The sequence below is a fragment of the Neolamprologus brichardi genome, chromosome 5 (genome assembly GCF_056152115.1).
Source record: "Neolamprologus brichardi isolate AB-2024 chromosome 5, ASM5615211v1, whole genome shotgun sequence".
NCBI lineage: Eukaryota > Metazoa > Chordata > Actinopteri > Cichliformes > Cichlidae > Neolamprologus > Neolamprologus brichardi.
Genome location: NC_142108.1, coordinates 5,301,687 through 5,318,356, shown reverse-complemented (window position 1 = coordinate 5,318,356; position 16,670 = coordinate 5,301,687). Strand labels below are relative to the sequence as shown.

General features: G+C 43.1%; 1 protein-coding gene across 13 annotated transcripts in view; it reads right to left on the bottom strand.

Annotated features, from left to right (window-relative positions):
• foxp1b (forkhead box P1b) overlaps positions 1-16,670 on the bottom strand; it is a 146,263-nt gene that overhangs the window by 22,299 nt on the left and 107,294 nt on the right. For 8 of the 13 annotated variants that reach the window (XM_087840528.1, XM_035904968.2, XM_035904977.2 and 5 more), the window contains 4 exons: positions 12,024-12,161; positions 11,649-11,756; positions 8,067-8,217; positions 2,039-2,231 (listed from right to left, as the gene is read on the bottom strand). In XM_087840528.1, the coding sequence (XP_087696654.1) occupies positions 2,039-2,231; positions 8,067-8,217; positions 11,649-11,756; positions 12,024-12,161 (590 nt within the window). The remainder of the gene's footprint in view (positions 1-2,038; positions 2,232-8,066; positions 8,218-11,648; positions 11,757-12,023; positions 12,162-16,670) is intronic. The other 5 variants (XM_006784743.3, XM_087840532.1, XM_035904976.2 and 2 more) reach the window with 3 other exon arrangements.

Sequence of the window (16,670 nt, the reverse complement as noted above, 5' to 3'; positions counted from 1 at the left end):
GTACTTAGGGCCTGCTGTAAACCAATCTGAAGCCAGTCGGGAAAACAGGCCCATCAGCAGAGAGGCTTGTTTCTGTTGCATGACAAAAGGACTTGCAAAACCGCATCAATTAAAAGTTCATTAAGTTCAGCACTGGGAGGATGAGTGGATGCTCTCTATTTACGCCCGGGCCGGCCCAGCCCATTATCTTCAACCTGATTATTCAAATCCCTGGATTATAACACAGACGTTTTCTCAGAGCCTTGCTTAGAATAATCATACTTAATAATATTTCATTTTTCTTCCCATGGAGTCTGATTAGAATTGAAGCTGCATCATCAAAAGAGAGGCATAACGCTCTTGATAGTTGTGCGATTTAAAATTAACACAAGAAAGGATTATTGGTTGTGTGAATCTAAATTAGCATCATTCAGCATTTAATAAGGAATGTTTTGTGTTCGCTTGCTATCAGTCATCTTTTTTAGTAATTGTGCAGTTAAAACTCTGGGTAGGTAATCCACTTTCTCCAACAGATGGGGTGGATGAAAATCACCTGCCTGGTTTTCTGACAGATCTAAGATACGGTGAGAATATTCAGACCGAGGCTGCCTTCTTCACTTAAGCTTGTGTTAAACTGCTGCTGACAACTTCTTTAATCTCTGACAGTCAGCGTGAGGCAGAGGAGCTGCCAGCTCTTGCGTTATGTCTTCCCCGATGTTTCATGGAGCCCTCAGCTGAAGCTGGTTCTTGCCTTTTTCTGCCATCGACACTCACCTTGTTTGCTCCGCTTGCGACAATACGCGGTGGAGTGAGCAACGAGTCGATAGCCTCCCCTGTGATTTGTCTTTAACTACACAGAAACCAGACACTCAGCCAGACGCTGGATGGAGCACTGGAAGCCTGTGAATACTGTCAACTGCAGGAACAATTTATGCCCGCTTTTTTTTCCCTGCACCGCGGTAGGAGATAACTTTGAAAGACACTAAAGAGGATGAGTCTGTGCAGGTAGTATGCCATTAATCTATATAGAACCAAAAGCTCTACTTGAAAAGACATAACTGTTCTCTATCAGCACATCATGATATACTCCCTTGGTGTCACTCAGATCCTCTCTGTAACCCATCCTCCACATCCCTCCCCATAAGCAGCCCCTCTTCACCTCCCAAGACCTGCTTAGTTTACTGTGCTAAACATGTTTTCATCGGCATTGCTTTCATAATGACGCGTAGGTTTTGATCACTGAAACACAAGTCAGATGTTAGGCAGTGAGCTCATGGTGCCTGGAGGCTCCTCACTAGCAGTTCAAAGATCAGGCTTTGGTGCAAGAAAACAAGCAAATGTGTAAGATGCCAAATTAATTCCTTCCTTAAAGACACATACACACAGCTCAGAGAGCACATGCCTTTCAGGGATGATTTATGGTGGTTCGGAAAATATCACCCAGTGTTTGCTTCTCCTAACATATAATAGCTTGTTGTTTTTGTTTTGTTTATTTATTCTGTAACACAATAAATAAACAAAACAAACCCCATTCACAAAGGAATGTTTTTACTTCCTGGTGATCAAAAGGTTCTCAAGGAAGTGCAGCGGAAAATCATAATTCAGCTATTCTCCCTATACAACTTAAAACAATAAAAAAAACACGGTGATCCCCCCTGATAATTTTACCGAGATCTAATTTCAACTATACGCACATTTCTCCCTGATGTTTCTATGTAATCCCCAGGTGTACTCAGTGGCACAGAAAGGTAACTGTGCTGGTCTTCAGGAATACTTACAAACTATAAATTAAAACAGTAATCTGTTCAAGTCTAGAGGGATTTCTCCATCAACTCAATCCATGTGGAAAAAAAGGGTAATTTAAAGTGGCATATAAAGCAAAACGAGTTTTTCTTTAAAGCCAGATGACAGTCTGACGTTAGAAACAATGTTTCCTGAGGTCACGGTTTTATAAAAACCTCTTCCCTGTAGCAGTATCATGAGATCACACAAACATTGCAAGTCACATGCAAATAAAAGAAAACAACAACAACAACAACACCCTGCAGATGAGACTTACCCTTCTCTCTTGTGACTCATGTACTGGCCGTTGGTGGAGGCATGCTGGTTGAGGAGTGGGTTCTTTGGCGGTGCCGGGGAGGACAGGTCGAGGCCCCGGTGGCCGTTGTTACTGCTGCTATTGTTGTGCTCCTCCTTTACGTGAGCGTTTGTCACCTCTTTCCACAGTTGTTGCAGCTCTGTCGGAATCATGCCTGAGACAAACAAATTGGATAATTAAATCAATTAACAGCTAATCCAACTCTCTTCTTCATCACTTAATTAAATCAAAGCGTCTGTAAACAAAGCCGAGTATTAATTAGAAAATATTCCACTACAGGGTAATGCACTGAGAGCTCCCTCGCTCCTCTCTTCTCTCCCTCCCATTTTCTGTGATCTGAAGCGTGTTTGTATACACAAATCCCTGGCATTCACGCAAATTTCATGCCCAGAGTAAATAATTAACATCCAGACAAGGCATGAAATCTGAATAATCACCATCATTTTCTCCCAACAACAGAGATGTGCAGAACACACACAACAAAAAGTTTACAATAGCGACGCTAGAAAACATCCCACCCCTGTTTCCTTGAGAAACAGGACCCTGGGGTAATATTCTCAAAAGCACATTAATGTGCAAAATACTTAAAGCTCTGCACCGCCTCCAATTGACACAGAAGACTTAAACCTCATTTAACAAGTCAAGCACACTGCAGCTCACACAGCCCTTTGAAAAAAAGGGGAAAAAATCCCTTGAAGACAGAAGACATTTTTTCTGCGTGCTGAAAACACATCTGCAGAGCGTGTGTGTTTTTTCAGCAAATGAGTGACAGCGATCCCGACACTCAGGGCCAGACTCGGGATGAAGAAGGATAATGCAGTGCTTGTGCACCCTACTTTCCGTGTCTCACAGCAGAGAGTCTTTGTTGGCACACAATACGTACGTGTCCATCTATGGTGTGTCTGAGAAGTCTGCTTTCACTTGACACAAATGAGGACAAAGCTGATATGTAAAATAAGATTAAACCTCATGGGCGAAAATCTGTGGCTACGAGTGTTTTCAGTCAAAACACAGTGCGTGCGGGCAAGCCCGATTTTAATAGCGCTGAAAAATCTAATATCAAAATATATGTGCATTTGTAATGGGGATTCAAGTCTGTGCTTAAATAAGCCACATGTTTTAAGCATGGCGGAAGAAGCCCCTTGGATATGTGGTGAGTTTAACCACAGAGCAAATGGGCAAGACCACTCGTTTAACATTACAATTAATTAAATCCATTCTCAAAATGAGCACTGGCAAATGAAAGATGATTTGCACATGCTTATCTACTCGGGTTTATATTCTCCGGATCCCCCCCCCCCCACTCCTCCCTGTTTCTCATCACCAGCTCTATAGATACCAGAAGTGCTCCTTTCAAGCACCAGATTGTAATACATTGTGTGCAAAATGCTTAGTCTTAATTTATTCCTGTTGTGGAAAATAACTGTGAGGTGAAGATCTCAATACGATCAGCAAAAATATTTTTAATTTGATAAGCTACTAAAGATTTTAATTATGCTGGTAATGGAGAACATTGGCCTAATGAGGCGGAGGACTCCAGAGAGACGCAGGGGCTAAGAACTGTGAAATGAGTCTGATAGGATTGCTGTAAATTCACACTAGATCGTTTGCATATCAAAGAGCAGGAAATGATTGCAGGACAAATCAATAACCTTTCCACGTTCCAAGGAGCGTCTTCCCTCATTCGGATATTTCAGCACACTCGCTCTATTCTGTCTGCTTGTATTCTCCCTTATTCTCCTCATTGCCTTGATGTGCCCTAATCGAAGTGCGCATTCATGACAGGCTAAACATGCTTTATTTTGCGCTCCATGTTATAGCATGCTAATCCGGCGCTTGTTGATTTCCAGTTTCATTATCAAAGGCTGCATTGTTGTTTTGGACTTTGGAGCAAAAGTTTGTTTTTCCTTCTTTTTTTTCCTGTGATAGCTGGTTTAGAAGAGGAAGGTCACTGGTGATGTGAGTGTCCTGCGCTCTGACAGAGGGAACAATCATTTTCCCCCCACTTGGTGCCCGGTGACAGTGGGCGATGTATTTTTAGCCGATGTGCTTGACAGGGCAGCCCACACTGGCTCAATTACCCAGCAGTCCTGGTGACCCCAACACCACTGTTTACTCAGATGAAACCACAGCACATAGACCGGTCTGATGAGAGAGGTAACGGAGTGGGACCAACCTGTCTCTTTCTGGATCTAGTCTGCAGTTTTATTGCTCTCCGTTCGCCTCTTTCCTCTCCTACCCCAACCTCTTCAAACTCTGCAACAGCTATGGCTCATGATTCCACATAAATGCCAATAAAATATCATTACACAAATGTCTCCGTGGGTATTATATTTTGTGTTGGGACAAAAATGCATCGAGTTTCTCTCCATCTGATTACTGTGGGACACATAATGACATTGATCTGTAAGTCCTTCTTTCTTTGGTACCCAGTTTGTCCATCTTTTAAACGCCGGATTGGTTTATCTTTCCTGTTTCCATTTTTCAACACAAGTCTTCCACTCATTACGAGCGGGAAATACGGACAAGCACTTTAAAAAATGTATGTTGTTGGGACACTTGATTGATCACCGGCCTCCCAACTCAATTTTACCTCCGCAGGTAGCTCTGGCACCAAGACAGGCCTAGCTCTTCAACCTTTTCCTGTCCTTGTCCTCCTGCACCCAGGTGACCATGTTCAAGCAAGCAGAAAGTTGATTTAAGGTTCATAATGACATCAGTTGCAGGCCATCATCCCCCAAATAAAAAATGGCCCCTAGTGCTCCGAGCTCTTTAAACCGTGCTGCTACTTCTCACACAGTGCCGGTGCCATGGGGGGACAGTGACATCGCTATTAGTTTATTGTTCCGTCAGACTGGGACCTTTACTGCACCCCTGTTTATGTTGCCGTAATCACCGGCCTGCTGATATGCACCCCTTTGGCCTGAAATATGTCCTGTCCTAATGCTGCTGGAACTATTACCAGTAGCCCACTGCTGGATGTATCAATCACTGACAGGTCGGCCGCATTACCCGCCGCTGTCCCTGATGTGCTGCTGTTCTGTGAGCACTTCATGGCTCGCCACATTCTTTGCTTTCACATTACCGACAAATTTGTCTTGTCACTGTCCCACTGGCCTCTCTTAGACAGCTTAAATGATGTTGTGCAGCTAGAGGAACTCGCTCTCTCGCAGAGCAACCTCACAGGGTGAAGGTCCATTTTATTCGGGATGTACACAAACACCGGTCACCTTTGTGACACACACACACACACAGCCACATGTGCAAAAAACATGCAAACACCTTAGCAACGCGAGCCTGAGCAACCACTGACTCACTTATCAGGTCAAGAGGACAGGCTTTTTGTGAGGCAGGTGGGGGTGTTGGTTGGATCAAATTTATATTTATGAGAGCTATATCCTCCCCAAACACATTTTTGTAATTTATAACAGATAGCGCCTGGCCGCTTCCAAGACTTTGGACATTAATGTCAAAAGAATTTACGACAAGAGAAACAAATTACGCTCAAGATAATGTGAGAAATTGTTTTTCACTCAAAAGTGCTATCTACAAGTTTATACTTAATTAGTGCTATCAATTTTTTGAAAAGCTAATTCAGATGCATTCCTTCAGTCCAGAACAATGACTGTAATCTGTCTCAGCCAACAATGTACTGTACCAGACAGAAGAGTGATATATGACTGAGGTTTAAACTGCGCTGCAGTACCCAAAAGAACACTTTCTTTAATTATTCTGTTTCAGCGGCCTATTATTTGCTAACCTTTAGCTTTTTCATTCTCTCTGTACATGAAAAATGGAGACAGAGGACCGTCTGCTATAATAATGGGATTTTAAAATAATTATATCGATATCTTCATGTTTAAATGAAAGAAATAAAAATCATCAGTTAGAAAGTCACCGCAATTTACTGTCCCCAAGTTTGAATCCATAATCACTGGGACCCAAACAGAGAAGATCAACTCACTGCTTCCGATGCAGTGCTAGCTGAATATTGCAGATTAGATCTGAGTACCATAGGCCTGGCCCGCTGATGCGTGAAAGAGTTTAGTGATGTGGAAAACAGAAAGGTCATCAATAACTTCAAACAGTCAAGCAGAAAATGTGTAGAATAAGAAGACAAACTGGGGGCCTGGAGCACGAGCCTAAGTGTTGTAACAGCTGTCGCAGACACAGAGTTAACCACGAGGGCAAACTAACCAGGTTTGACTGGTTGTAACAAAAGTGAAACAGACCGCTAATTGTATGTGGGAAGATTCAGTTCCTTATTTCGATGTTTATCGAAATAGCCTAGTTAAATGTTCCCTTTAACTACCAGTGTAATTTATTTTAATCTGCCGTTCGGCATGAAAATATATTTGCACGGAGTTAAAAGTCAGATTTTCTCTTAGAACATAAATTCTGTCATTTTATATGGCGTCTGTGACGCAGTGACTGAAATCACTATTTCAGTACCACGTAGCCCCAACAAAGCATAAGCGAAAACTGAAAAGGTAGCATATAAAGGACATAAACTTAGTTCCCCCGCTCTCTGATAAGATGAGATGCCTCAGAGGTATGTGATGATGACACAAAATAAACAGGATGTTCTGAGCCTGTTGTGAAATCTATCAAAAGTTCAGTGCCTAGCCATATCACTCACACAATGCTTTACTCAAGGGGTGTGTGAGTGTTTGCCAGACATCTGACACAGAGCAATTCAGCAAAGCACAACACAGCAGTGCTCCACGCCTGTGCCCACGGCGCTCGTCTATGAGCGCATGAGTTATTCCATACCCAGTCCAAACAATAACAGCACTGTACAAACCATGTTTGTGTTTGCCTATTACCTAAGCACTCTCCCATCCCCTCCCATTTTTATCTTATTATTTCAAAACTGTTTGTCTTAGCTGTGAATGAATAGTCAATGTCATGTTCTAAAACCCTTATGATGGCGTCTTTGTCACAGGGGGACCGCTCCTTAACATAACATTAAGGAATAAATGAAGAAATAAACTTCCTGGCCAAACAGCAAGTATTGACTTCCTATCGGGTTACAGGCGCTTTTACAGTGACAAGTTCACTGGCGGTTTCTGAACAATAGATCCAGTCTTCCTCCAGGCTAAAGGAGACTGACACCAGAATGCCAATCACAGGAACAGGACAATGAGCTGAAGGACAAAGTGTGGATCTCTGCTTGTGAGCAGTGGGATGTGTTACTTGAGTTAGTTCAGTGAAACTGAAATCGTGCAGCAAACATGTTTTGGCGTAAAGGAGTTAGATCCCATTTAGTAAAGGGGAGAAGCGATCGCTGAAGATATACAGCGGACGTCGAGTCCGTATGTGGTTAGATGCTTCTAGTGTTACATTCTTGGTCGAGCTCTACGACCATTCTGTGTGTTTGTGTTCAGCTGGTGTTGTTAAGTGTTTTTTAAAGAGTTTATTTGTGTAAATTTTCAAGTACAACACATAACTAAGCAGCTCAGGCATGACAAGACCAAGCAAGTAGGTAAGAATATCAAATACAAAATAATAGGCATCGGTTTCATTGCCAACTCTCACTATCTAAGACAATAGAACATTTCCTGTAACAATAACATAAACAAGGTTATAGAGAAACTGGTTGAGCAATACAAAAGGTGCAGACAGGATAGTCCTGTTTAGAGAACCTGAAGAAAGACGTGCAAGATCAAACTTAAACTCCAGACATATATCTTTGTTGTTGGAGTGACATAGCTGATCCACAGGAAGAAAATATCTATTTTTAGAGTGAAGCATTTATATTAATAGGACTATTTCAATATGGAAAGATCAACATTTTATTCCACCTAAACCTAGCCCCCAAATTAAAAGCTTTAAAATATGTGTTTTTATAGTGATTCAAGTGTTCTTCAGTTGCTGTGTTTTACACACAGCCACATGATAGGTCATCATCACTGCTTCATTGTGGATAAAATGTTAAAGCTGGTGGACAGGAAGATTGCTGTGCTGCAGTCACATATGAGGTACTAACCCTGAGTGAGGGAGTGCAGTGGCAGGCCAGTCTGTCCAGGCTGGATGCTGAGCAGTCCTTGCCTCTGAAGGTTGAGCAGGTGCTGCTGCTGGACCTGCTGGACCTGCAGGAGCTGCTGCTGGAAAGCCAACTGCTGTGCTGACACCTGCTGCTGGAGGCACACAGAGACACAAAGAGGCACACCATCAGCAAACACATACAAACCGTACGTAAAAGCACAACAGCCAGTGCAAACACAGACATTTGAATTTCAGGTTCCTTTGCATGCACCATTTAAGAAAACCATTTTAACATCAAGGTGAGAGTTCACAGTTAGGGTTGTAAAATGAAGCACTTTAGAACAACATGTTCATTCATAAAAAAAAAACAAGGTTAATGGATTTAACGCGTGCTACCACGAAGCCTAATTTTCCTTTTTTTATTTTTTGCCTTTAGTTTGGTTTTGTCAGAGCCCACTTAAGACAGGTACGCTATACATCTCTCTCTCTCTTAATTAACGAGGAGTCGCAAGGCAAATGACAAACAATGAAACAACATAGTTAATCATTCATAATAAGAGCCACAGGAATTTAATTACAGCCATTCATAATTCAGCAAACAACGTGTGACTAAATCAAAGTGCTTAATAACCACCCTAGCAACTCTCACAACTCTCCCAGGCATGGCGCTGAGCTCAGGGATTCAGCCTTCCCCCAACCAGCCCGGCAAGCTGCGTTCAATCGCATGCTGTGGACGGTCTATGTGATAGCTGTTTTGTTCGTCTTACTGTGTTAAGAATGCTTCGTGAAGAAACGGTTAACGAAACAGTCGCGCGTCTTCACTTGATTTTAAAGTCAGGGAGATAAAAAAAAATCTGGCTCTGAAAAGTGAAACGTGAACTTTGATGGGATGAAAAAGTGAAATAAGGGCACAGGAGAAAATGGAAAGGAAAAAGACAACGTCAGAATAATAAATAGAAGGAAATTTGCTAATATCCCCAATCCGCCATGAGTCAAAACAAATGAGAGATGGAATTTAGATAACAGGGACACAGAGATGACTTTTAACCCGTTCATCAACCGACGTTCTTAATAATCCACAGTCAGCTCAACGAAGTGTTGTTGCTGATTTAACAGGACCTAGCTGTACACCTTCTGTATTTTCTAACAGTTAAGGACATAACAAACACGTCTGAGACCCAACAGGACACTAGGTCTGTTTATGAGTACACAAGACCAGTTTGTCAAGCGGGTGGAAGGAGAGGTAGGGGCACTAAAAGCAGCGTCGTGGCTGCCAAGCCGTGCACCGCACCCTTTTACCAAACACAGGATACACCACTTTGTTTACTTCTCACAATTGAGTGCATACAAAAAGGGTCTCAGTGCAATGCGGCAGTCAGGTCACTGGCTGGCGGCTCTGAAACCACTGAAACAGCCAGATAAAACGGGTCCCCTCCGCCCACCCCTGCCGGGCTTGTCAAAAGGGTCGAGTGGCCTTCCTTTCTCTTCCTCTACCTCCCTCCTGCCCTGCACCCAGCCTGCTGCTTCTGCACTGGCTGACTAAAAATAACGCTCTGGGCAGCGCTGGCCCATTACAGCGAGCGGTGTCGTCTCATTGGATCAATCAGAGGAAGAAGGCACTTTGTCAGTGGTAACGGAGGGTCATAATTGAAGAGTAACTACATTCAGTCTCAGGCTCATGTGTGATCTAACCCAAAATGTGAGGGAAGAAAGTGAGACAGAGAAAAAAAGAGCGACGTGATAAAGATCACATTCAGGATGCAGGTGGCCTGTGATCCTCTCTGATGTGTTCTGTTTATGAACGATGGTTGGCTCTTTTTCTCCTTTCATCTGTGTGAGAGAAGTTTCTCTTGTCTTGAGTTTTTCTCTGTTCAGCAGCTCCTCCCTGACAGATAAAGATAATAGTGCTATGGGAGGGGGAGGGGGGTTTAGAAGGAACAATGTCTTTCATCAAAACGCTAAGTAAATAGGCTAAATAAATAGAGGGGTGGCTTTTGAGGAAAAAAAGGAAGAAAGAAAATGGAGTGCTGCAAATGAATTTAACTCTCTCCCCTTCATATTTTTCCTCTAGTCCCATCAGCTGACAGCGGCTCCTGTGCACTCTCAGCATGCAGACACATTAAAAAACCCCAGACCCAATAGACCAAATAAGAGGTTAACAAGAAGTGGCACGAGGGAGAGAAAAATACAGTCCCTGACAAATGATAAAGAGTGGCAGTGGCAGCCCTTTATTGTCAAGCTTCAAATATAAAGTTAAAGATCTTTGAAAAACTAAATTTTGATGTCTTTAAAATAAAAGAGGCACAAAGCAACAACAGGGGGTTATTGTCTGGCAGCCACAGGGGATTCACTGCATAATTCTTATTCTGTCTTTTGATGGCTGCTAGAAATGCGACTGAAAGCGAGAGAGAGAGAGAGCGCGATGGGGAAGAGAAAGAAAACATCGGCAGAAGGGGAGAGCCTCTCGAGGCTGCATCCATTTCCTGTGATCATACATAATATGCTTCAAAAGTAGTTTTTTCTTTTATTCTCATGCTCCATTCAACTGATCAATTGCACCTCCTTGTCTGCCCCCCTCGCCTCCCCCTCTCTTTCTCCCTTGCTCCTCTAGTGTTTACATCAGATGCGACTTGGTGACAGGCCCTATCTGAGGCCGAGGAGCTCTGCTGTCATGTTGATTTATGGGAGCATCACGCCACAACTTGTCCAAACTGAAGCCCCCAGTTCATTAATTAGGGAGCTACGACTTTGAAGTTGGGTGCTTCGACAGCACGCGGACGTGTGCGGGAGTGAGCATGCGTGGATGAGCGTGGGTCCGCTTTTAACGCCGGGCTTAATTTTCTGTGTTTCCTTTACTCTCCAAACATTGGAACTCAACGGGGACAAGAGTGAAAATTCCCAGATCGTCTTTGAACTTCTTCTGACCGCACAATAATAATTTGCTTCATCCACAGTGATGCCTGTATCCGCCTGTCATTAACACGCATTAAGCCGCTGCCTATGAGCAAGCCTTGCTGCACTACTGCGAAGGAGAGAAAGCAAGAAAGAAAAATGGTGAAAAAAAAAAACCTCAACATGGGCAACAAAGCTGGAAGCGCTCTCTGCACTGATATCTCACAATTACATGCCTTCCTTTCCTCTGCCATTTCCATGTTAATTACCGAGAAAAGCCTCTCAGATTTATATGCTCTGTGTTTCTGCCTTTCTCCCTTCTGCCTTTCATTATGTCCTACACAAGGCTCAGAGGAACGGTCATCTCTTTGTTGCTTAGGACACTTGTTTACTAGAAAAAACCCTACAACAATGGCCTGAGTCTTTTCTGTAACATATTATACATTTAATGTGGAGACAGGTCCAAAAAAGAGACACTGGATTCTTAGCACAGTATAAGTCAGTTGTTACCATTTATCCAGCCAGTCTGACATGCTAATCAGAAGCATGAGTGCACTTGATTCTCCCCCCGTCTCTGCTTTAACCACAGGCTGAAAGCAGATGGAGTTGAGGCAGGGAGCACGCATGCCTTCCGTACTCTGTCTGGCCAATGTTTGGTAATGGCAGGCGGCTGGATGTGATGTCAGCTTACCTCTTTACTCTGCTTGCTGCCTGCATGTTGCTGCTGCTGCTGCTGCTGCTGGAGGAGCTGGAGGTGGAGTTGTTCCTGCTGCTTCTTGTAGAATTCTTGGAGTTGCTGCTGCAGAAGAGACGGGAGGGTGACATGTGAGGCAAAGTCTATCAGTCATGCAAACCTGGCAGTGGATTTTGTGAGAATTTTCAACACTTTGAGGGATGCTGTCTTTGAGGCTTAGAAAAGAAAGGAGAATAGCAGTTCAAAGTGAATTTATCTTTGTGAAACATGGTCTATGCATAAGAAGATTTTCATTTCAAGCTGAGACATTCACCATCTGAAACTTGATGGCCCCGTCTGAAGAAGATTACTGGTAGCATGAATGTACGTTACCTGCTGTAACATGAGGGCCTGTTGCTGCTGGAGAAGAACCTGGAGCTGCTGAGGGCTCAGGACTTGTTGCTGAAGAATCTGCTGCATTTGCTGTGGAGTTATCACTTGAGGTGTCATCATAGCCACTGACACTGGAACCTGCACACACAACAAGCAGATAGCTGTTAATTAGTGCAGGAAGCAAAAAGCAATCCATCCTCAACACTGGCTCCTTCTTGTTTACTGTCACATGTGTGCTACAGCCTACAAGCAAGGTAGGATAAAAAAAATGTAGCTCAACAAAAAATAAAGACATACATTAGACAAACATAATAGACTACAACAGGCTTTGATGCATTCTAGGAATTCATCTCAAGTGTCATCTTGAAGTGTTGCAATCTGCACATGACCTCCAGCAAACATCTAACACACACATTTCGCCCCTCTAACCATTATGACACCACACCAGACTGAGACAGGCTAAAGGACACAAGAGAGCCAGGCGTGGGTCAACACGTCCACCCCGACTTCCATCCTTCCACCTTCCCCTCTCTCGCACACACCCCTCCACGAAACCCGATATGATCTGCATTTACAAACGGCGAAGCTCCAATAAGCATCGCCGTTTGCACGACGCGGCAAATGTGTCATACCTGAAGACGTGAAAGATTGCCTCCAAAAATGCTGTGGTTCGCTTGTCGCGCATGCACGACATGTCATGTGAGAACATTTCATTAGAGATGCTGTCAACAGCGATCTATTATTGTGAAGATATAGAGCGCCTGGAGGAGGAGCCATGGTGAAGAACACACGGGCCCCTAACTAACTCCCTGCAGAAAGGTGTGAGTGCATGACTCCTCAAAACAAGTGATTTGTTGTGACACCGAAAGAGCCCCCACAGTTGTCAGGGTGCCTTAATTGCTCCAGCGACATAGGGGACTTGGAGTGTGTCTGGATGCTGCCACTCACTGCTATGATGTGCAATACCATTAAAAGCTCCTTTCCCTGACATTTGGATGACAAACAGCGATGGAGATATGCTTGTATACTGCGCCGTCTTTGCAGTTGTTAACATGTTGCGGCTGTGGTTCTTTTTGTGCACGAATACATTAGTATCTGTGTGTGCATAAGCGAGTATTAAAATGTACTCTTTCAGGCTGATGTCAGCAGCTGATAGAGCAGACATAACCGGTGACAGACTGTCGTCACCAAGGTTACCCAAATTGTGTGGTCACCTTAAAGCTAATGACACCCCTCTGAATTTTTCATGCTTTTCTGAATGCAATTTAGCTGTTTAAAATCTCGTCCGGTAACGAAGGGGCTTTTCTTGACACACGCCCTGCATCCATATCACCTTATTCACTCTCCCCATTGTAGCATAAAACAAAAACAAAGCACTGCCATAATGAACAGCTTGTAGTGAAAATGCAGAGGAAAGGGCAGTGATGTCAAACAGAACGGAGCAGCTTTGATGCTCTCTGCTAACTTTATTGAGCCGTGCCAGACTACACTGGGATATGTTCTTCCAAACCCAAGAGAAAGAAGGAGGGTCAGCCCCACCCAGGACCAACACACACTTCACATTTCTTATTTTCAGCAGGAGGCGCAAGGGGTGCGAGGAGGAAAATGCAATATTAATTCCCCCCTGTATTATGTCTTAATATGCAGTTCATCTTGACTTTTGCACATGACTTGTCCTGTCATTTGCATAGCCTCGGCCTCCCATTTCCTAATTTCACAGTCATTATCCAGCGAAGTCCTTTTTTCTGGGCATCACTAATTTTGATGAACTATTCTGAAGGTCAACCAAGCAGCCTGGTCTTGCTGACATGCAAACCCGTACATGATGTGATATGCAGTGCACGTCGAAATGTGGCATTCACCCCCTCCAAAAGAGGATAAATAAAAATGCCCCCCCCCCCCCTTTTTTTTTCTCCACAAACTTCACTTTTACTACATGCGTTAAAAATCTACTCCATATTAGTCACGCTCTATTTTTTACCAGCGTGTAAAGGCTGCAAATTTTGTCTTCTTTTCAAATGTATAATCATTTTGTCATGCCATATTACACAGTGTGATGTGGAAAAGGGGAGAGCAAACTTCGAGTTAACACAGAGGTTTTATACACTTAACCAGATCTCAATAACTGCCGATTTCATTACAAATTACACAGAGATTTCCTTCAGTGTAACTGTCTTAATTCTTTACACCTGAGGTGTGTATCTCATCACGGTTTCACACTTCGCCTTGTCAAGAGCATCTGGCTCTCAGTAACTACAGTTAGAGCAGCCTCCTCCGTGAACAGCCCCAGCAAGAGGCTATTACAGACCCCCATTTTATTACCCATTACTACTGAGGTCATTAGCAGCAAGAGGGATTGTATGCTTCTTAACCTATTGATCAATGTAACTACTACCATTTAATCCTGTGCTGAAGGAGTGAAAATCTGCCTAAGACTGGGTCCTATTGAGTGGAAGGGCGGGAGGAGCACTTTAACTGAAAAATATTGCCTTGGCCGCTGTATCGTGCCCATTTAACGCAAACACAGGACGCCAGTCGCCATTTAGAGCACTCCCATATGGTGCACTCCCTTATCTCTTGGATAACATCATGACTCCAAATGATCCACAAAAATATATCACCATCTAAAGATAGTCTAAAAGGAGACCCGTACTGGGCTAATAACTGGAGGGATCCACTGAGCCCAGCTCTAATCTACTCCACCAATATGAGAGTGTGAAAAAGAGGACATTCTGAGGATGCCAGAAATAGCTGACGTTTATGAATTTCATGAAGGTGTGGTGCTCTCCAGGTGCCTCCCATACATAAACATTCAAACCTGGAACATTCTCACACAGCTGCAGAGTGACTGGAGGCAATATACTGTACCAGCACAGGCCTGCTGGCCAAACACACAGATGCAGACAAACACACACCCATGCACAGAACTGTGGCATGTTAACTGCCACAAGTACATACAGGCACACGTGCAGCCTAAAATACATTGTATATGAAGAGCAAAACCACATTTTCCACATGCACAAAAGGAAACATGCACTGCACATTGAGTATAAAAATGTCATACCATAAAAAAACATTTAAAAAGGAATTTAAATACTTAACATGATAAAATTATTTAAAAAAAAAAGTGTTTTCCTCAATTTGAAAAAACAATAAAATTATTAAAATATTCCTCTTGTTTACTGCACCACTTCTGAAAAAGCGCCAGCGCACAGTACAGGAAACATTTGTCATAAAGGGACACCTACGGTGGGACAACGTCTGTCTGTGAGAAACTAACAAGAGTGCAAAATGCGATAATCTAATGAGGGAACACACCCCAGATCTGAAAACATTTTAGAGTCACTGATTCAGAGTTAATGAAGATCCCCCTCCTATCACAAGTCAGAGGTCAAAGCACGGCAAAGAGGAGTAAGGTGAATGAGGCTGCACGATAGCGCCTTTTTTCACACTAAGGCAATTAAGAGGAGCAGCAATGAGGGACGAGGAGGTGAATGTCAGTGAGCCCGACAAAGACGTTTCACTGAAAGATACGAAGACGCAGAAAAAAAGGGGGAGAAAGAAAGAAAAGCAGAGAGAATTATCAAATTTTCATTTGTATTCCCTGGGGTCGTGTTGTTTTGTGGGGGCATCAAATGGAATGGAGAAGTAAAAAAGCCCTCGTCCGTTTGATGCTGTTGTTTTACCTTGGCCTGCTGTGGCGCAAGGAAACGACTTCCCATCCCGACTATGATCTCCTGCATGAAAATGTCGCCGAAATGAGGATTTCACGGGAGCTATTGTACTTAAGTGATGTGTGAACATAATTAGTCGTCGACAAGACTGGAAAGACTAATTCCACATTACCCATTCAGGTTGATTGAAATCTTTGGAGTGGAGAGAATTTCCCCTAAAAAATAGATTCGCACCAATAACCTTTCCCCCTAATAATAATTGTAACAACAACAATAATAATAATGATTATTGTAATAATAATAATACTAATAGTAATAATCATAATATCTTGATTTATATTTTGTTTGTGGTTGTCATTATTGGGAAAACAACACAAAGTGAATTATGCAGCAGAATTTAAATGTAAAAAGTAGGACACAAGTACTAAATAATCCCAACATATGTTAGACCACCATAATTCCTTTCTTGTCATCCACAATCAAGCTGTTTTAAAAATATTTACAGCTCAGATAAACAGGATAATCACAGCCACATTTACCATGCACTATATCTTCTGAGTTCGGGGCGGAGATGTGTGAGGGGGAGCGAGACTCAAATTATTTGCAACAACTGTAAAAACAAAAGTTAAGATTGCGTTTTAATTAACTCGACGACTACAAACAAACAGGTTTTCGCCGGAGCTCGACCCAGCATCGGGTTTAAACAAACAAACTGCACGGCAACGTGAGCGAGCTCTCGCCCCAGCAATAACAGCCGAGCTGCGACCTGGACGCCGTTTCCCACACTGGAGGGAGCCGCCACTGCAGGTGACCACCGCTGAGGGAGCGCACATAGGTCGCCCTCCCTCTTCCCCCTCAAACGCACACACTTGTGCCGCATCACGATCACACTTTGGTATTTAAAATGTTCACTTTTGTATTAAAAAAAAAAAGAAGAAGTGATTTAGATTTTATAAATGAAAATTGTGTTAAA